The sequence below is a fragment of the Crocuta crocuta genome, unplaced genomic scaffold (genome assembly GCF_008692635.1).
Source record: "Crocuta crocuta isolate KB4526 unplaced genomic scaffold, BGI_CrCroc_1.0 scaffold25, whole genome shotgun sequence".
NCBI classification, from domain to species: Eukaryota; Metazoa; Chordata; class Mammalia; order Carnivora; family Hyaenidae; genus Crocuta; species Crocuta crocuta.
This window is the reverse complement of record NW_027532015.1, coordinates 8719659-8740335: the sequence shown is the minus strand read 5'-3', so window position 1 is coordinate 8740335 and position 20677 is coordinate 8719659. Positions and strand designations below refer to the sequence as shown.

The window sequence follows — 20677 nt, the reverse complement described above, 5'->3', positions numbered from 1 at the left end:
TTATAGCAATATGCTATAATTTAAAAATGACACTTAAGTAATTGCTTTAGAAGTACGCATTTTCTTGACCTGCTTTATAAAAGCAAAAAGAAATCTGTTCTGAGGCACACACAATCATAATCTATATGTATATAATTCATATACAAATTCCAAGAAAGTCACAGGCCCTCAACACCCAAGGAGGACACAGTGGCTGCAAAGAATGCAGGGCCCGATTCTGGAAAGCCAGGCCTAGAGCAGGTGTCAGTGTGGCACGCTCCAGTCCACACACACCAGATAACTGGGTCTGGATACACATTTGCTGAAGCTCAGCATTCTCCTGGCCCGGGGCACAATGATTTTGGCAGGAAGAGCATGTACTGCTTACTAATTTCTAAAACTTCCAACTTTATTTTTTCTCCCCTTCTTAAAATGTTCTTTAAGCTTATGGAAAAGCTAACCATTGTTTACAACTGTCAGACTTTTAAAAAGTGCTCATTTGTTCCCTTAACACAGCAAATAGTGGGAGATGATTTTCCCAGGGGATAAGGGCATATAGGAACATACGATTCAATGATGTCAACAACTTTCAGTCCAAGAATTTCGTCGAGGGGCATCAGCCTTCCCTCAGAACAAGTTCAAGGTTTCTGACATTCCTTTTTCCGAACTTTTGATTTTGGTGCTGTGAAAAGAATAGCAAAGAAAAAGAGAAAATGAAGAGGAGGCCCCACGTCAGACTCTCTTCACATTGCTTTGTCTTAAGTGAGGTTACATTATGTACAGCAGGGGAAAACTGACCGTTTGGATTTTCCTGTTTGTAGAAGGTCTTCAACATTTCCACTGCTTCCTCGGCCCGATATCCGGGAATGCACTGTTGAAATGAGAAGACTGAGGATCAATATCGCCCAATGAAAACGTGGCCTGTATCCCATAAAAACAGCAACATACACATAATTATGTAAACTTCCTTCACATAATGTTAATACACTTTGGGGGCAGCAGTAATGTGGGTAAGAAAGTACATTTCCAAGAGAATACAGAATCAAACATCAATCCAGTCAACTATTATTTCTCAATCAACTACTACTGAAGTTACTAGCTATGTGATGATTTTGGGCAAGATCTATGCTTCAGCTTCCTCACCTGTAAAATGTATGTAATTATAGCACTTACCTAAAAAGGATTTCATGAAGATTAAATAAGATTACATAAAATAACACCTGTTAAATACCTGACACATCATTAAGTGTTTGTTAAGCGTCTGCTATGTTTATCTACTGTTATTCACTGGTGGCCCATTAAGCATTTGATGCTAAGCTAGAGTTGGTAGTCCACAGCTATAAATGTTCAGCTAAGCATGCTTTTTATATTTTTAAAGGTTTGCAAAGAAAAAGAAAAAAGAAAAAGATGTGACACAGATGCGAGTGGCTCACAAAGGCTAAAATATTTACTATTAGGCTCTTTACAGAAAAAAAAAAAGTCAATCTTTACTGTAGTGGATGTTTTTAAAGGGGTTTCGTTTGATCTATCTTTGGTATCTAACTACAAAGAAAAGATCGATTAAGTGAAAGAATAAGAAATTATGGTAATGGTAAGGAGTGAAATTATACATAAAATCTTACATGAGGATGAAACTTTAACTTGCCTTAAAGATGGCAAATATTTAAAGAGGCTGAACGCGGCATTTCAGGGAAAGAGTAAAATGAGCTTGGATTGTGTGAGACATCCAACTAATGGGGTATAGTGGAGCTACAGGTGAAGAAATTAAAGAGATAAAATGAGGTCAAAATATACAGGGCTTTGAAGGTGTGTTATAGGGGTTTGAACTCGATATGCTGCATCCTTCTAAGACACAAGAAATGAAAAAATGAACAGAGACTCCAGGGAGGCACATCCGGAAGCAGCCATAGGATGGGAAGCAGAGAGTGAGCGCCAGCACACGGGCCCCGTGAGTGTGGTCTGTTGCTCAGAATGAACCCCCCTTTCTCTAGTGCCTTCAGTCAGCTCTTACCTGGACCTATGAAGACTGAATAAACCTTCCCCATCAAAAGAAAAACTTTACAAGTTCAATGTTTTTAGATTGCACATATAAGAGAGATCATCAGGGGCACCTGGGTTAAGTGTCCAACTCTTGACATCGACTCAGGTCATGATCTTGCGGTTTGTGAATTCGAGCCCCTCATTGGGCTCTGTGATGACAACATGGAGCCTGCTTGGGATTCCCTCTTTCCCTCTCTCTTTGCCCTTCCTGCTCATACACACACGCGCACACACCTACACACACACACACTCTCTCTCTCTCTCTCTCTCTCTCTCTCAAAATAAAGAAACTTTAAAAAAAGAGATCATACAGTACTTGTCTTTCTCTGTTTGACTTATTTCACTCAGCATAATGCCCTCAACGTCTGTCCATGTTGTCCTAAATGGCAGGATCTCCTTCTTTTTTATGGCTGATATATGGCAATATTCTATTGCATATATGTAATAAGATATATATTTATATATATGGAACATTCTTGTTATAGAAGCAGAGAGTAGAATGATAGTTGCCAGGGATGGAGGTTGGGGGTTTCAGGGAATTAAGAGACAGTGCAAAGGGTATAAACTTTCAGTTATAAGGTAAGTTCTGAGGATCCAAGGAATAGCATGGTGACTATAGTTAACAATACTATATTGTGTACTTAGAAGCTGTGAAGAGAGTAGAGCTTAAATGTTCTCACAGTAACAACAAAATGGTAAGCATGTGAGGTGAATGGTGTATTAACTAACTTTACTGTAGTAAACACTTCACAATCTATACATCTATCAAATCATCCCATTGTACACCTTAAACTTCTACAATTTTATATGACAACTGTATCTCACTAACCCTGGAGGGAAAAACTCCCAATAACCTTCCTTTGACCCTGCCCCCTAGGCAAGCTACTACCCCGCTGCTCCTGAGAACATTCCAGACCCCTGGCTGTCCCTTGTGTGGCTCTCATTTCCTCTTCAACCTCATCCATGCTGGTTTGTGCTCTCAGACCTCCCAAGGGACCCTACTGACCAAAACACTGGTTTCCTTTCCATTGTCCTCAACTGTCAGCAATGGTGGACTACTGACCATTCTCACTTCTTTTTAGAGCTCTCTCCTCTCTCGGCTTCTCCATTCTCACAACCTTCTCAGACCAGTCTAACCATGGTGGTCAGTCCCCTTCTCCTCACGTTACACTGTGCTCCTCAGAGCTCCCGCCTCTCCTCATGCTCTCATGAGCACCAAACCAGCACAAAGCACTCTCCCCTCCTGTGAAGTCAGAGCAATGGCCCTCCACCTTGGCTGCTCAGTGCAATAGCCTGGGAACTCTCTTAAGAAAATACAAATATTCCTCCTCCTCCACCCTCTCACCTTCTTACACAGTTGGTCTGGGGCAGGGACCTCCCACAGGCACATTTAAAAATCTCTGTAATATGCAGTCTGGGATGAGATCCATGGAGTTATAGATGGAGAAGGAAATTGTATCATTCTAAGATACCAAGACAGTGTTTTCAACTATTCATTATAGCAATAAATTGTGGCTTTAATAAAAAGCGTGCATTCTTATTAAAATAAACTTTTAAAAATGGAATGGGTATGTATTATAAATTAATCACTATCTTCCCTAAAAACAATAGTTCTGTAGGTCTCCTCTAGGAGCTTAATTCAGCTTATAATATTAAAATTAAATTAAAATTAAAAATAATATTAAAATATAAAATTAAAGGAATCTATGATTCTGCAATACAAAAACAGCATCCCTTCTCCTACAAACCCCCCACCCCAACCTGAACCAACCAAATAAAGGAAGAAAACACCAGATCCAGAAGCCTGGGGTGTCAATGTTTTCTTTAGAATCTAAAACAGTTAAACAAACATAATTTGGCATCAAACCTGGAGATAATGGCTTCAAATGATGGTAGTTCATTTCACTGGAGCCAGTTTGTCCAGGTACACACACTACAGTCTTATTCTTTGGTTCAGCAAGATCAACTCTGTGCAGAGACGTGTAGGAGAGGGCTGTTTATGCACTCAGTGCCACTGATGTGTTGGAGAGAAATTTTCTCCCCATATCTGATACCAAGGGCTCATCTTTGTTCTGCCTAGAAGCTTTGAGAAATTCTTTAGATCTTTCTCATAAATAAAGTACAGGGTCAGCAATTCACTTGCAAAGAGTTATGTAAGTAAAATCTGAGCCGCTAAGAGAAGTGACTGGAAAGATCAAATCACTTTGCAGATTTCATGTTCACTAGAAGTGTCACTTTGTAGATTTCATGTTCACTCGAAGTGGGGCTCGAGCTCACCCCATGCAGGGCTTGAACTCATGAACCATGAGATCATGACTGAGCCACCCAGGCGGCCTGAAGATTTTTTTTAACAGTCAAGCCGATAGCATTGTTTACTCTTGTTCTATTACAATTTCTTTTCTGATGTGACGTTAAAAGTCATCTATTCTCAAATATGCAGAAGTTGTTACGAAAGCTAATGTTCAGCTGGAAAAACTCATAATAGAATGTTTTCCAAAATTTGTTCTCAGTGGGATTCAGCCAAATTGAGCCCTTCATTGGTACTTGGTATTCTCCTAAGAGTATCTGAGGTCTTTGAAGTGAACTGCCCACCGTGTCAAGCCTTTTGTAAATCCTTTTCTTTTTAAAACATAATACCTCAGGGGCACCTGGGTGGCTCAGTCGGTTGAGCATCCGACTCCGGCTCGGGTCATGATCTCACAGTTCGTGGGTTTGAGTCCCATGTCGGGCTCTGTGCTAACAGCTAGCTCAGAGCCTGGAGCCTGCTTCAGATTCTGTGTCTCCCTCTCTCTTTGACCCTCCCCTGCTCACATTGCCTCTCTCTCTGTCTCTCAGAAATAAATAAAACATTAAAAAAGAACTAAAAAAAAAAAAGAACTCTTAAAAAATAAATAAATAAAACATAATACCTCAGGATTAACTTTGGAGAGAAAAAAAAATCACACCAGTTTATGAAAAATGATATGTATCTACAGGCCAAACTCTGAAACAGAAATTCCTACTGCTCATAGCCTTAAACATAAAAACTTGGGGAGAGGTGGCAAGATTAAAGGGAAAGTAGAATTTTTAAGGGAAGATGAAAGCAATGTGGATTCTTGGGTCTAGGGGAAATTTCAATATTGAAAAGGCAGGGGGAAAAATAATGAAAATACAGGTATTAATTGCTACACACCAAAAATAGTACATAGCGATAAAGCAAAATGATTAGCTTCGTGCAAAAATATCATGTGTGCACTGTAAATAGCATCTACTGTTACTGACAGAGTCCAAGCTTCACCCAAACTCAGTACAGCACAGAGCTGGGGACACTCACTGAGTGACAATGCCAACAGTGACCGCATCTCCAAGCATCTGTGACAGCGTTGGTAAAGACCGTCAGGAAAGATACCTTGAAAGGTTGGGGACTTTCCTTCTGGAAAGATTCTGTTAATAAAGAGAGCCAAGCACCTACCTGGAAATGATTACCTGTCATCTTACAATGAAGCATAAATGAACTTGACCAGAGGTCCCAGAGTCTACCTGGTACTAGCACGGCTCTTTGGTATACTGACCATACATGAACAATTCCCAAGCTCCTAAGGAGATCAAAGGAATTCGAAAGAAAGAAAAAGCATAAGCAGGTCATATTACCTGAAATGGTCTCCCAGTATTTGGCAAATCAGCAGAGGCAATATTTAGAACGGAGCCACAACCACCAAATCGTTCGTTCTGACAGCCATATACCACCAGCGGAATTTATGAGAAAGAATTAAGGTCTTGAAGCAAATGTGCAGTTCAAGTGTGTGTAGGTAGGTTTTGAGCTAGCAAATAATTTTTTAAAGATCTTAGAGACAAACTTGTTACACTCAGTATCTGTACTACTTACTCTAAGAAAGACACAGTTCATAGAGCTGTAACTTGTTCCATTTCCCATTTATTTACAATTATAATGTCATAAGTGATGTGTTTCTTACCAGGTATTCACTTTTGACTTAATACTTTTCATACATTGTAATAGGTATTTGTGGCAAAAGTAAACAAAAACATATAAACAGAGAAAGAAAAAATTTTAATTACCTATAATCTATTATCCAAAGGCACCAATAATCTATTACCCAAAGGTACATAGTCTTTAGATCTTTTCTCTGCACACAGTTTTATAATCTAATTTGTGATTTATCCTCCTATAGTAGCTTGTTAGCTGTTAGTTTTTTCTTTCTCTAGTTCATTTGGTTAATAGTTTTACATCTATTGATATGAAACGAAGTAATTTTATTACTTAAAACTCTTTCCTAAATATATTTTTGGCCAAGGGGCACAATATTTGTAACTTGTTTCATAAGTCTGCTTTCACATGTTAGAAAGCAAGTTATGTGTCTGGCCATGTTCAAGTTTATAGGAAAGGGCCTGAGACATTAACTCACAAAGTCAAAGGATACTCATCAGGCGGAGAGCAGCCGCACACATAATACATGGCTCCACAGTGACATACAGCACGGTGTGTTCAAATACTTGAGAAGAACTCTTGCCACGATGGCGGCACCAGTCTAGGGCTTGATCGATGGCCACCATTTCTGCATGTCGAGTCGCCTGGAAAAAGAGAGGTGCTGGCATCAACGTGGAACTGTATTTTACAAACGCTCAAAAATAAACACCCCAAATGGGCCTAATGTTTCTGCCAACATTTTAATGAATAAGGGTTTCAGGGACACCCTTAGCACTTGACAATGCATCCCTGGCTAAAGTACCGTAACCTCACCAACGTAAGACAGCTTATCTGAGATGCCATGTGAATTATGCTTTATTTTTAGTTAAGTACCTAAGAACTTCAGGGGATGTTCCTTCAATTAAATACCACAGAGAATAGAAGTCTCAAAACAAAACAAAAAAAGAGTCTAGAGTTTGTTAATATTCTAGGGGAAGCCTGAAGTCTTCATAAGCATGTGCTCCAGTTTTCAAGGCCATCTCTCACCTCACTCTAAGCAAATCCATATTTAGTTTACTAGAATGTCATCACCTCTATTTTCTTTGGGATGAGATTTAATATTGTGGCAGACTCTGGAGAGAACCAAAAATTTGTATCAGTCTCGGATACCTCATGGCTGGCAGCAGAATATAGGAGAAATCACACAGCAGTTGGAAATACCCATACTTAACTTTGAATTCTGACTGTGGCCTCACTCATTACGTGGCCTGGGCAAATTACATAACTTCTCTAAGCCTTGGGGCCCCTATGTGCAAAACAGGGCACACTGGCACATACATCTCATAAAACACTGGATTACATGAAGCATATGTTGAATGCTATATAGGTACTCTGCTATGCAGTAATTATTAATAATAGGATGATCACATACATCAATAACCTTATACTGATTGCTAACTAAGTGCAAGTCATTGTGCTAAATCCTATGTGAGGTTAAAGAGTCTGTCCTCAACAACTATAAAAATCTAATGAGGTAAATAGGAAGGTGCTAACTGTGACATAGAGTAGGGTGTGGAAAGTGCTGGCACAGTGGCCCTAGCTGCCATGGAGGCTAGAAGCAGGTGGAAGCGGGGCTGGTCCAGAATTATGAACTCAGAGCTATAAGGCACCTTAGCGAACAGGTTCCCAAAGCTGCCTGCACACCAGACCTAACTGGGGAGCTTAAAAAGTTTCCCCAACTCGATGCTTTTAAAAAAATCAGATTCAGAATTACTGAACCAAATCTCCCCAGAATTCACAGGAAGTAACTGTTGAACTAAATCACTGCAATCAACCTCCCTTTAGTGTGAAGAGCCCGAAGCTAAGTGAGGACATGTTAAAAACACACTGCTGGAGAAGGTGATGGTAGTGAAAGGTGTGGTGGTAGTATCCGAGCCCAAAGTAGGACTTGGGTCTCCTCATTTGAGGTCAAGAGTCTTTCTATACTATTTTATAGGGTAATCTTTTTTTTTTAATGTTTTATTTCTGAGAGAGAGAGAGACAGCAGGGGAGGGTCAGAGAGAGGGAAACACAGAATCCGAAGCAGGCTCCAGGCTCTGAGCTATCACCACAGAGCCTGATGCGGGGCTAGGACTCACGAACCATGAGAGCATGACCTGAGCCAAAGTCGGACAGTTAACCGACTGAGCCACCCAGGCGCCCCAGGGTAATCTAGAGGACACAATACCAAAATAAATGCAGGCCAATTTCAAGATACAGAAGAAACCCAAGTCATTGGAGAGTTAGATGGATGATGTTAGGGCTTACAAAGTTCTCATATTAAAAATATTATACTGAATCACAAAACGTAATTAGAGAGACAGGATAATTATTTAAAATACAGAATTCTACTTCCAGACAAGTATCTGTTTATTCAGTAATTGCTACATTATGTTTATTACTTACCTCAAAAATGTTTTGATATTCACATAATAATTGCTTTGTGAATCTGGGTTCCTACTTTGCATGTTTTGTTTTTTTTTTTTGATAGAAATGATGGACAAACTTTAAATCTCCCACAGCACCATTACCAATACTGGCTTCTTCTCTACCTACCAAGATCAAATGATACAATCAAAGTCTGTGTTAGTGGCGTTATGGTTATAAGCTGTCCATGAGTCCAGCTAGTGCTTTTTATTTTCATGAAATTGTAACACACTGTGGTGCTATCAAGAAGTACTGCCTTAATTCATGAACTCCTCAATCTAACCACAATAATATAAGGCACACATGCTATTAAAGTGTGATAGCACATGTAGATATAGAAACAGAAGGTAGTAGACTTTACCCCATTGAATTCTCTAAGACACAAACAGTTTTCTTTATATAATCCTTTTATACCTTCAAAGATATACACTGAAGGTGATTGTTTAATTTAGCAGGAAGAATAGATTATTTAAAGGTAATAAAAAATGTGATATGAGTTAAACTGATGTTTTGTAAAGTAGAATTTTCGTATATTAGATATGCTTAAGATAGAGATTAGATTCATTTCTTTACTACTGAAACTCCAATGTAGTAAACCCCCTCTTGAGTTTTACTTAAGTGTTAAAGTAAAACTCCATGAAATAGAAAATTAGCGCAAATATTTTATTGCTCCATTAAATTTTTCTGAATTTTCCAAATTTTAAAAAACCAGCATGTATCACTTTTATAATCAGAAAAAAAAGGCATTCAGAAAAAGAAATGTTAAGAGAAACTACCCTTCCATTGATCCCTACAAGTCTCTACTCAGAATCATCTTCTCGCCAATTGTGATGAAGTTCCGGGCACTCCTACCTTAACTGCTATGTTTGCAATTATACTATTCAACTGACATACATTTTTGGTTTGATTAACTTCATTTCGTCCCTTCCCAACAACTTCATTGTTGTAGACCATGAGACAGCCAACGGGAACTTCATTGTTTTCTAGGGCTTCTTTGGCCTAAAAGACAAAGTAGAAAAATTAAGATGTAATGTTCAATACTTGAAAAGATGACCAGAAAGAAATAGATGCAATGTGAAGACACACGTATAAACACTGAACAAAGAAATACACTGAGGGGCGCCTGGGTGGCTCAGTTGGTTAAGCGCCCGACTTCGGCTTGGGTCATGATCTCATGGTTCGTGGGTTTGAGCCCCGCATCGGGCTCTGTGCTGACAGCTAGCTCAGAGCCTGGAGCCTGCTTCAGATTCTGTGTCTCCCTCTCTCTCTGACCCTCCCCTGCTCACGCTCTCTCTCTCTCTCTCTCATAAATAAATAACATTAAAAAAATAAATACACTGAGCTCTCCCTCTCCTCAAATACAGTTCAGTGCTTAGTGCTTTTGTTCTCCATTGTTTCCATATGAAAGGAGACTCAAGAACAAACTCCCTTTATAGGTTCTGAGCCCCCCAATTTTTTCTTCCCATTGGAAGCAGAAGTGAGCAAAAGACTATTATTGACTCTTGTTCTTAAGTTGGCATGGTCTGTGCAGCTTTTCAGAGATCATATATAGATTTGCAAAGGAAAGGAATAACATGTATAAATACTTTACTGAAATCTATTTCTTGTTGAAATTCTACTTGCTTAATTGTTTTTGTTTCTCTAAATAGTATAGAAAATATCCTCTTGGGTTCCAATAGCATAAAGGTAACCAGATTGGATGCCACTCTGTTCACAATTTCTGCTTTGACACACGAAAAGCTTAGGAGCACCCTGTGTTAAAATGGCACAACCACTTTAGAGAACACTTTGGAAATTTCTTTAAAAAGTAAACACGCATAGAGCCTATGAACAAATTCCACTTCTAAGTATTTATTTAAGAGAAGAGAATGTATGTCCACACACACACACAAAACCTTGTAAAAGAATGTTCATAATAGCTTGATTTGTAATACCCAAATCTTGAAACACCACTGGTGTCCTTCAACAAAAGAATGGATAAACAAACTGGCATAATAACACAATGGAATACTATTGAGCAACAAAAAGAAAAACACTAGGGATACACACAACAACATGGGTGAATCTCAGACATGATGAGTAAAAGAAGCATACACGCTATCTGATTCCCTTCGGGTTTAGTACCAGAACAGACAAAACTAAACACCGATGATAGCAATTTCTTCATGGCAGGTCACGTGTAGACTGATTGGAAAGGGACACAAGGAACTTTCCCAGGGTGCTCAAAACTATTTTGAAAAGGGTGTGGGTTACACAGATGTTTGCATCAGTCAAAACAGAATAGACAATGCATTTAAGACTTGTGCATTTCATTGTATGTAAAGTACACCTCAATTGAAAAACATAAATTAGAAAAATAAGCTTAAGAACATTTCCACCACCACCATCCCGGAAATGGAAAACCAATGGTTATATTGCAAAGTCTCCCCCATCACAGGCTGTTTATTTTTCTTCTGGCCTTGTCAGTGATTGAATCAGTTGGGGCTCAAGACAGTAAAAGAATACTTTATTGGGCATACAGTAGAAGCAAGCAGGTCATATCTGAGTACTCCTGACCCTGCTGCTGAGAGAGAACAAAGGAAGAACACAACCCTTGAACCTAGTGTACAATCATCTCCACGTACTGCAGTCAAGAAAATCCAAGTATGGCTGTTTCTAGAAAGCCATGGCATTTCTTATATTTGGCAGGCCTGAAGACACTTTGGAAGACTAGATTACCAATTAATGTAGGTATTCATACACAGAAGGCATATACAGTGCAAAGGTGAAGACATTGCTTTAAGACAGCATGTTCTATCTCCTGCACTAGCCCCCTATTCCAGGCTCTACTTAATTTAGAGTAGCAATAACTTCCCATCATAATGCCAACATGGGATCTTTAGCCACTTCAACCATGCTCAACCGACCCTTAACTTTTCGTTGGGCCAATAAGGAATAAGTGAAAGGAGAGGCACACAGTGGTAGGAAACTGTACCTTTCCTTCCTCCTTCAGGGTGGTGGGACAGAGCTGGGGCCTGCATAGAAGTAAGGGCTCAGTATTTGAAGCAGGGAGACTGCATTCTTCAGAACTGCGTCATGAACCACCCACAGGCTAGTGCTGTCTAGTTCTGTAACAATGGTTAAAGTATGCCCAGTTTATGCAAAGTTTGAAAAGTCTGCAGAGTACCAAGTTTTGGTGGATATACACAAATAAATATACAGCTAGAGACGATGGAGATGCTGAGTATCCATGCAGTTAAGGCAATAAGCACACAAAGAATTGTAAGTAAGGAAGTAAGATTGGGGGTAGGGAGCACCTCAGTGGCTCAGTTGGTTGAGCATCTGACTCTTGATTTTGGCTCAGGTCATGATCTCACGGTTCCCAGGGGTTCCCAGGATTGAGCCCCACGTCTGGGCTCTGTGCTGACAGCACAGAGTCTGTTTGGGATTCTCTCTCTCCCTCTCTCTCTCTCTCTCTCTCCCCCTCCCCCACTGACACTCCCTCTCTCTCTCAAACTAAATAATTAGACATTAGAAAAATAAATAAAAATTTTAAAAAGAGAAAAAAAATAAATAAGATTACAGGGCTCCTGGCTGGCTCGGTCAGAAGAACATGAGACTCTTGATCTTGGGGTCATGAGTTCAAGTCTCATGTGGAGTGTAGAGATTACTTAAAATAAAAACTTTAAAAAAATATTAAAAGTACACATAACCTCAGGTACACAAGAAAGAGAAATCATTTAATCATCCAACAAACATTTGTTGAAGATCTTGAGATAGGGAAATTATTCTGAATGATTAGGGTGTCTCTGAATGCAATCACAAGTGTCCTTATAAGAGATAGGCAGAAAGATTTGATATTACGCTGTTGGCTTTGAAGATGGATGAAGGGGCCATAAGCCAATCAAGGAATGTTGCTACAGAAGCTGGAAAAGGTGAGGAAACATATTCTCTAGAGCCTCCAGAGAATATGTTCTGCTGACACATTGTAGTTTTAGCCTGATCAAATGACTTTAGAACAAACACCTGGCCTCCAGAACAGTAAGAGAATAAACCTGTGGTGTTTTAAGTTACCAAGTTTGTAGTACTTTGTTACAGAAGCCACAGGAAACTAATACACTCTGTTAAGAAGACAGGCCAAAACTGGAAGAAAATATTTGTAAACTACATACCCAACAAAGGTCTATTATCAAGACTATATAAAGAACTCTCAAAGGCTGTTGGGAGAAAAGAAAGGAAGAAAGGAAGAAAGGAAGAAAGGAAGAAGAAAGAAGAAGAAAGAAGAAAGAAAGAAAGAAAGAAAGAAAGAAAGAAAGAAAGAAAGAAAGAAAGAAAGAAAGAAAGAAAGAAAGAAAGAAAATATCCAAGTAGAGAATGGACAAAAGTTATTAAGACACATCACCAAAGAGGGCATACAGATGGCAAATAAGTACCTGAAAAGATACTCATATCATTAGCCATTAGGGAAATGCATATTACAACCACAATGAGTTATGAATACACACCTGTCAGACTGGCCAAAATAAAAAGTAAAAACACCAAAGGCTGGCAAGGCTGAAGAAGAACAGGATCACTTCTAGACTGTTAACATATGACCCAGCAATGGCACTCTGAGGCATTCTCCCAAGGAACTGAAGACTTATGTTCATACAGTACATATATTCATATAAAGACACAAATGTTCACAGGAGTTTTAGTTGTAATAGGTAGAAACTGCAAATGACCCAAATGTCCTTCAAAGGATGAACAGTTAAGCAAACATGTGATATATCCATCCCATGGAATACTACACAGCAATAAAAGGAATAAACTACTGATACACTCAACACTTGGACGGACCCCAAGGAAATCATGCTGAATGAAAACAACCAACCTCCAGAAGGTTGCATTTCACGTATACAACATTCCTGAATGCAAAATTACAGATACAAAGAACAGATTGTGCCTGCCTCTTAAGGGCTTGAGAGGGAATGGTGGCCATAATGGGTAGCATGAGGGAGCCCTGTGATGACTGAGCAATCCTGGTGGTGGGTAAACGTGATATCATGTGCACAAAACTACATGTGTCTATACGGAGCTAAGGAAATCTGAATAGCTCTGCAGTTTGCATCAATGTCATGTTCCTTGTTTGGATATTGCAACTAAAGTTATGTAAGATGTTTCCATTGAGGAAAGCTGGGTGAAGGGTACAGGAGCCTTCCTGCAATACTTTTTTGCAACTCACTGTGAATTTATAATTATCTCAAAAGGGGAAGTTAAGAAAAAAGTAATAATAAAGGTGGAGTAAACTAAAAATAGCTTGTGACGGAGATTAAGAAGAAATGCCTAATAAGACAGGAGGAAAACCAGGAGTGTCTGGTGTTAAGGAAGATCCCAGAAAAAGAGACCAAAAAAAAAAAAATGCCAAGAAGAAAAGGTCAGTGACACAGAGGCAATTTTCGTGGAATGGTGGAACTGGAATCCACTGCTTGAAAAGTGATCTGCCTGTAGGTTAAATCTCTAGCTCCTATTACAAAATACTGTTATGTAATAACAAGTGTTCTGATTCTGAGCTTGCAAATGATAAGAGCTTACAACTTGTTGAAACACTTACTTTGACCCAGGACTATTTTAAGCACTTTATAAGTATTAACATATTTAGTTTACAACCCTGAGATAGACTCATTGAGCTTCTCCATATTATAGATAAGTAAACAGAGATGTGGGGTAAGTAGGGAATTTGCTCACATGCGAGCCTGGGACCAGAATCCAGAGAGTCTCTTCCAGGCATTCAGATCAGCAACAAACATTTATGGAACACCTACCAAGTGTCAGGTTTCTGGCCATTTAGCTTCAAATTTCTACTCTAGTCACCAGCAATCAGCTACTTTATCACTTTTAGGGGTCCAAATAGGTCTAGGTTAAGGGACAGAAGGAGAAGGAACATTTAAGGGAGTGAGACATAGAAAGTCTAAGGATAAAAAAACTGCAAGAGAATAAATGATGGAGGGGCCCATGTGACCAAGATTGTCAGTAAAACTATCTCCTGCAGAATTCTATGTGTGGCCAGGTAGCGATTTCAAGCATGTAGGAGAGAGTTCAAGACCAAGGGGAGAAGAAGCAGTGGCAGGGTACAGGGAGTGTTTCCCAATGGGGTTCCAAGTCCCGGTCACCTGTAAGGGAGCCCGGACCACCCTGCTGCGCAGGGCTGTCCCTCTCTCCACCCAGGCCTCCAGGTGGCTGGGCCTGTGCCTTTCATTCTTTCCTTCAGCTTTTCTTTCTCCTTCCAGCAAACTTACCTCCTTTACTCCACGTCCTACCTCTCAATGTTATCGTCCTATTTATTTAGAGTAACTTGTTTTTTGTGAAGTCTTCAAGTGCTGTCCAAATGAGAGAGAAAAACATGAGTGGTAGGAGTATTTAAAAGGGTAAATCACATTATTGGTGAGGAAGAACCCAGCCCACCATGCTGAGGGCGAGTGGGTGAGGGGCTGGGAAGGGTGGGTTACAGAGGAGGCGGAGAGAATTAACCCAAAAACCCCACAGAAATGAGTTTAGGTGAAATGCTTTTCAATACATATTTGCTTTGCTGTCAAGTTCGAAACAGAATTAATTAAGCTAATTAAGTAATTCACATAATCTTCAATTCATCCCATCTCCTACTTTCAAACTTTCCCACCAACTCTCTCTCAAGTCCAATCATTTCTTTACAAATTTGCTTTGTTACTTTGTACCTGGTCCTTTTAAGATGCAGATGTTTTTAATATTTATGTAAATACCCATCCATTTTTCTCTTCTGTTTTCTCCCTTTGATCATATAAAAAAAAAAACCAACTTCATTCCACATCTTCCAGATCTTCTCCTAATAAACACTAACATTTACTTACCAGTATCTTCTTTCTGGTTTTAGTCTTCTTATGCTATTTCAATTAGACTTATATTTAAACTTACAAAAGCATAGTAATATATTTCTTTAAGATGTCTTTGGGACACCTGGGTGACTCAATTGGTGTGGAGCCTGCTTGAGATTCTCTCTCTCTCTCTCTCAAAACAAAAAACACAAAACAAACAAAAAAACTGTATCTTACCATGCTAATTATTTGTGTGTTCTCCTTTAGTCTTTGTTTATTTGATTTATTTATATAAATATATATATATTGTTTATTTGATTTAAAAAAACAGCTTTCATTTACTGAGCATAATATGTCAGAGGCTTCACAAACATGATCTCTTTTAATCTACACAACCCTGTGAGTTAGATACTATATACCCATTTTACAGAAGAGGCCTCTGTGGCAGAAAGGTTAAGACCCTCTCAAGGTTAGCTGGCTGTCAGTAGCTGTTCTGGGGTTTAAATAGATGCCTATATAAATCTATGCCTACACATATAAAGTAATTTGTATTTCTGTTTGCCTAATGTTGAATATCACATGTAGTTATGATAGTTAATGTCATGTTTGTACCTAATATTCATAATCATTTTGATGACAGCACATTATTCAACACAGTCATATATCACAATTTAACCATTTCCCTTCATTGGAAGTTTTAAATGCTTCCTAGTTTTCCCTATTACATAGAACCTTGAAATGACGATTGCTTTTATGCTTCTAAACTATTTTCTTAAGATAAATGCCATACAACTATAAGTTAAATGATATGAACATTTATTTTTTGAGGCTGTTAACTACATTATGCCAGGTTGCCTTCCAAAAATGTTGTACCTATTAGACTGGCAGAGTTGCATTGATTTTTGTACAACCTCACTCATTTCATATGACATTTTTTAAAAAATGTATTTTTAAGCTCTCTCAAAATCCTTTTTCTTTCTTTTCTTTCTTTTATTACCCAGACTTATGCTGGTATATTAAAATCACAGACTAGGATAGAAACTTTCTAGGGCAACCAACTTTATTTTAAACATGAAGAGAGTAAGACATTCTAGCTATCTACATTGGCCATATAAATATGTCTGCTCTGTACAAATGTTATGAAGATGCTAATATCTTCCCTATTACATGAATAGTGCATATTGCACTTTCAAATCCCTCAGAGCTTAACAGATTTGGCCCTAGAGATGTTTCTTGTTTAATCTTAAACTCTTCTCATAAATACATAGAGTACTTTGAATCACCTCAACAATCTTTGAAGTGATTTAAGATTTGAAGTCTCTGTAGTGGGGAGGGGATGATTAAACAAAGCACAAGATTTATGACAAGCACTTCTTCCCCTTTGTTTAAGGCCTGCAAGAACAGGTACCAGCCCAAACCACAACAAGGGCCTCCTTGACCCTGTGGAATAGGTAAAGTAGGCAATCACATCCCCTAGGTGCTTATAATCCAATCAAGAGACAAAAATGACAAGGCCAGAGAAACTATCTGGATGCATCTCCTTTTATAGAGTAGGAAGGGAAACCCCAGAGGTAGGCAGCAAAAGGCAGTAAAATGTCTTAAATATTTAGTCCAGAAGTCTAGAGAATAGTGCAGAGGTATGTGGATGAAATGCCCCAATATATTATAACCAAATGATGCTTAAAGGAAAATAAAGACCCAAAAGACAAAAAGATGGGGGGAAAAACACAGTTCTGATACATGAGTGGGAAAGCTCAATGACTTATTAAAGCCAGCTGTTTCCAAAAACCTCTGTTAAGTCCTCTATGGTAGCATCTCTGAAAATCTCATCTAAGCAAGGTCCTCTCTTTGAGGAGAGTTCCTGAAGCAAATAAAAAAAAACAGAAGGGCCCAGAAATTCTGACTTCCTAGCATTCAGGCATCATCTGCTCTCTGGGGCACTCACCCATGGAAGGGTGAGAGCTTACTTTAAGATATTTTAGCCTTCCTGTGTATATATTATCATCCTCCCTCGTAAGAAGCTGCCTAAGATATTACTGAAATTATTTGGGGGAAGAGTGAAATTTTGATATTGTGAGAAGTAAGGGAGATGGTTCATTTTCAGAAATACTAAATAAAAGCTGGGCTGTCCAGTTAACAATAGGTCTACAACCTACTAGAAATATGTTCAACCCTTACCCCCAATTCCCCTACAATGGAGTCCTAACCTTTAGATACTTCACTTCCTGGTTCTTCTTCACCCCACCCCCCACCCCCCGTTTGGTGGGCTCATTTTTGCAGGCTCTACAATGAGCATGAACCACAGAATAAAGGGAGGAGGGACTCAAAGTCTCTGCCTCACCGCAGGGAATAGGTTTGCTCCAATCAGACTACTTTTTGCCTTACATGGCCATAGGCAACCTCCAGGAAAGGCTGTAACCTCTGTAGTACGCAGCCAATGAAGAATCAGGGGAAGGACCTGTGCCCTAGGAGATAAACTGCCCACTGTGACTGTCCCCAATGTGCCTGTCCATCAGACACCCATTCTTGGTTGATTAAAGCCTTATTTCACTGTGCTGAGTCTCGGCGTCCTTCCTTTGATCGGGTCAGTGGGCTTATTTCTCACAGATATCAAGTGAAAATTCCTTGTCTCCAACTTAGAGTATTTAGTAACATAAAGGAAGTTCAGGACAAACAAATCCATATTACAAGTTATGAATTAATTTTTAAATGTATGTGAACAGTAGTTAAAGTATCAGAAACTATGTATCATGTAAGTTTAATGGAGGAAATAAATTATGAAATGTGCTCAAAGAATAGGTCCTAAAATCAAGTTAGTGGATCAGGACCAGCAGTACCATGCTGGCCAGTTCATGGATGTGTACGCGACATGGAAATGCCCCACCAGCAAGGGTATCATCTGTGCCAAGTACCACACGTCCATCCAGATGAACCTGGCTGAGGTTAACCAGGTGACAATTAGGTTCAACAGCCAGTTTAAAACCTATAGTATCTGTGAACCAGCTAACAGGATGGGGAGGTCAGATGACTCCATCTTCCTACAAACCAAGGCCAACGGCATTGTTTCAAAGAACTTCTAGCCAGAGAGGCTCACAGATGTGGAATATTTGTCATAAATAGCAACCCCCCCCAAAAAAATATTCAAAGAAATTGAAATACCAGCAAAACTGTAGGAAGGTTAAGTGCTGTTCTGTGAAACTTTTCTTTTAGTTATAGCTATGTGGGTATTTACTGGGTTGTAATAAAAAGTAGACTCTTTTTTATTTTGAGTCACTTCCAAAAAAAAGTATGAGGAACAAGTTTAAAAGAACATTATGTAAGTAACTGAAACACATGTATAGATGCTATAATACATCATGGCTTAGAGAAAAATATTTGGCTTTAATAGTGAACAAATACAGGGGGAATAGTATGAGTAGAGAACAAAGAACATACCAAAATCATCTGCAGTACTAAATTCCCAATGCCAAGCATAGTGTACTCAATAAATATCTATGGAGTGAATGAATACATAATTGTGGAACTAATTAACTATTGGAGACCAGAAGCCACTAAGGATAGGAATATGATAAAAAGGAAAAAAAAGAATATAATCAAAAGCATGTATGAAAAAAAATATTTGTTAGAGAAATTAACATTTAGAGAAATGTAACACTGAAAGGCATTTAACACATGTATATGTGTGCGGGTACATATATTTTTATACATATAGGTATATATGCCAAACACATTTTTATCCCTATTATAGAGCTTACTGGCACTCATAAGCATGAGTAAAGCTTAGATTATACACAAATCTGATTAGAGCCCTCTTAACCAGCAGTCCTGAAGGGAGCGAGGGAAGGAAGTGAAAAAGACAAGAGAGCAATAGTATGGATGAATGAATGAATGGTAGATCTGACTGTGCAGGGAATTGTTTTTACCCTGCTCTCCATCAGACACACCTTCAGCGTCCTTTCTCCTACTAGACAGGTTCAAGAGGTCATAAATACAAAATAAAGTGACTTTCCGGATATGCGAGCGTGTCCTCGGGGAAAGGGGATGCACTAGGTACGTACCATCACCGGCTGAATGGGGATGTTTGGCTCATACTTGATGCCAGTGAAAAAAGAAATGATTTCTCTACTTCCTCTCCTCCTTCCCTCACAGCACTGTGAGAATGGACTAAAGAAAACTTCAGGAGAATAAAGCCAGCTCTTTACCCAGAAATGTGACCGCCATCGAGATTATGGTGACGAGAAAGCACAACGCAGGACGTTTGCTCAAATGCTTGGGTCGGTAAAGGGCCAAAGAAAAATTCCCACCCACGGCACCCACCTCCTGGGCTCCTCACCATTTGCATCGCTTCCTCCATCCACTTTTCGGTCTCCTCCGCGGTCACCGAGCCCCCGCCGCCGCCAGCAGCCGACGGGGAGGCCTCCTTGGCCTCCATCCTGCACCCGGGCCGCGGCGCTCAGCGCCCGAGGCTGGAGCAGCAGCCGCAGCAGCAGAGCGCTAGCAACGGAACGCGGCAGATGCGGGCCGCGGTTTCCAGGGAAGGCGAACGGCGATGCACTCCGGAGCGAATTCCGGACGGACCCGGGTGGCCTGGACCAGTGAGCGCGGACCGCGGCGCAGCGGCAGCTACAGAAAGCGCAGCTGCTCGCCTGTAGTCCACGCCCCCTTCCCGTCCCGGTGACAGTCTCTGCGGAAAGTCGCGTTTGTGATTTCTGGAGAGCACCGGGCGGCACCACGGCGGTGCTGTCTGGTCGTTGGGGCCAAGTGACGAGGAAACGGTTTCCTAGCGAACTGCCCCCTCACCCCCGCGGCCCCTAGGTAGCCCGCACCTCCAGGGTCTGAAGATGCTGAGATCTATGTGGAATTTTCTAAAACGTCACAAAAAGAAATGCATCTTCCTGGGCACAGTGCTCGGAGGTGGGTGACAGCGTCCTCGGAAAGGGGCATTGGGAGAAGGGGGCGGAAGAGAGGTGACTGTCTTCGAAAATAGAGGCCGGGCGACCATGGTCCCGGATACGTGGAGGGGCTTTCGCTCGCCCGTCGGACGCGGAGCCGGGTGACTAACCCTTAAGAGTCTTCACGTCTCTGCAGTTGTGGGATTCGTGTCTTTTGTCCTGACGCTGCCCCTTAACTCTTATTTTCTCTCCTGTCCTTCCTTCTCATGGACCTGGGAAGAACCCACCACAGTTAAGTTTCTCTTTCAAGATAATCATTCTCTTACGGACACATATTTTTAAGTTGTTTTCCTGTGAGACTCTTCGTTTCTCGTTGGCACTCTCGGTGCTTTGTTTGGCTTTCAGCCTTAGCCGAAGTTTCATGTTATAGGAGTTACCGAAAGCCTGCCCTTGCAGTGTTGTTTAAAGTTACAGGCGTCTGGGCGGCTTAGTCAGTGAGCCTGGAGCCTGCTTGGGATATTCTCTCTCTCTCTCTCTCTCTCTCTCTCTCTCTCTCTCTCCCCCTCCCTCCCTCTCTCCCCCTCCCC

The 20677-nt window shown here is 40.2% G+C and overlaps 2 protein-coding genes and 1 pseudogene across 4 annotated transcripts in view; 2 read left to right on the top strand and 1 right to left on the bottom strand.

The window, feature by feature from the left end:
* Positions 1-367: 367 nt before the first annotated feature.
* On the bottom strand, positions 368-19687 carry ADAT2 (adenosine deaminase tRNA specific 2). The gene is made up of 6 exons (XM_077776023.1): positions 19532-19687; positions 9284-9388; positions 6438-6588; positions 5650-5756; positions 778-850; positions 368-661 (listed from the first exon to the last, which is right to left on the bottom strand). The coding sequence occupies exons 1-6, from the start codon at positions 19628-19630 to the stop codon at positions 618-620; spliced, it is 579 nt and encodes a 192-aa protein (XP_077632149.1). The 5' UTR covers positions 19631-19687; the 3' UTR covers positions 368-617.
* On the top strand, positions 17976-18278 carry LOC144241559 (small ribosomal subunit protein eS21 pseudogene; annotated as a pseudogene).
* Positions 19688-19838: 151 nt separating the features above from the next.
* PEX3 (peroxisomal biogenesis factor 3) overlaps positions 19839-20677 on the top strand; it is a 36566-nt gene continuing 35727 nt past the window's right edge. For 2 of the 3 annotated variants that reach the window (XR_013338107.1, XM_077776123.1), the window contains exon 1: positions 19848-20112. Coding sequence is in view for 2 of the 3 variants with exons in the window: in XM_077776123.1 (XP_077632249.1) it covers positions 20040-20112 (73 nt within the window). In the remaining variant the exon portion in view is untranslated. Of the gene's footprint in view, positions 20113-20677 lie in introns of all 3 variants that reach the window. The other variant, XM_077776124.1, reaches the window with a different exon arrangement.

Bases quoted from the DNA above. Each gene is read 5' to 3' on its own strand.
- ADAT2 (XM_077776023.1), bottom strand. From the start codon at position 19,630: ATGGAGGCCAAGGAGGCCTCCCCGTCGGCTGCTGGCGGCGGCGGGGGC. The intron at 9,389-19,531 runs GTGAGGAGCCCA...TTTGTCTTTTAG, and splicing joins TGGAGGAAGCGATGCAAATG to GCCAAAGAAGCCCTAGAAAA. The intron at 851-5,649 runs GTAATATGACCT...TCATTTCAACAG, and splicing joins ATACTGGGAGACCATTTCAG to TGCATTCCCGGATATCGGGC.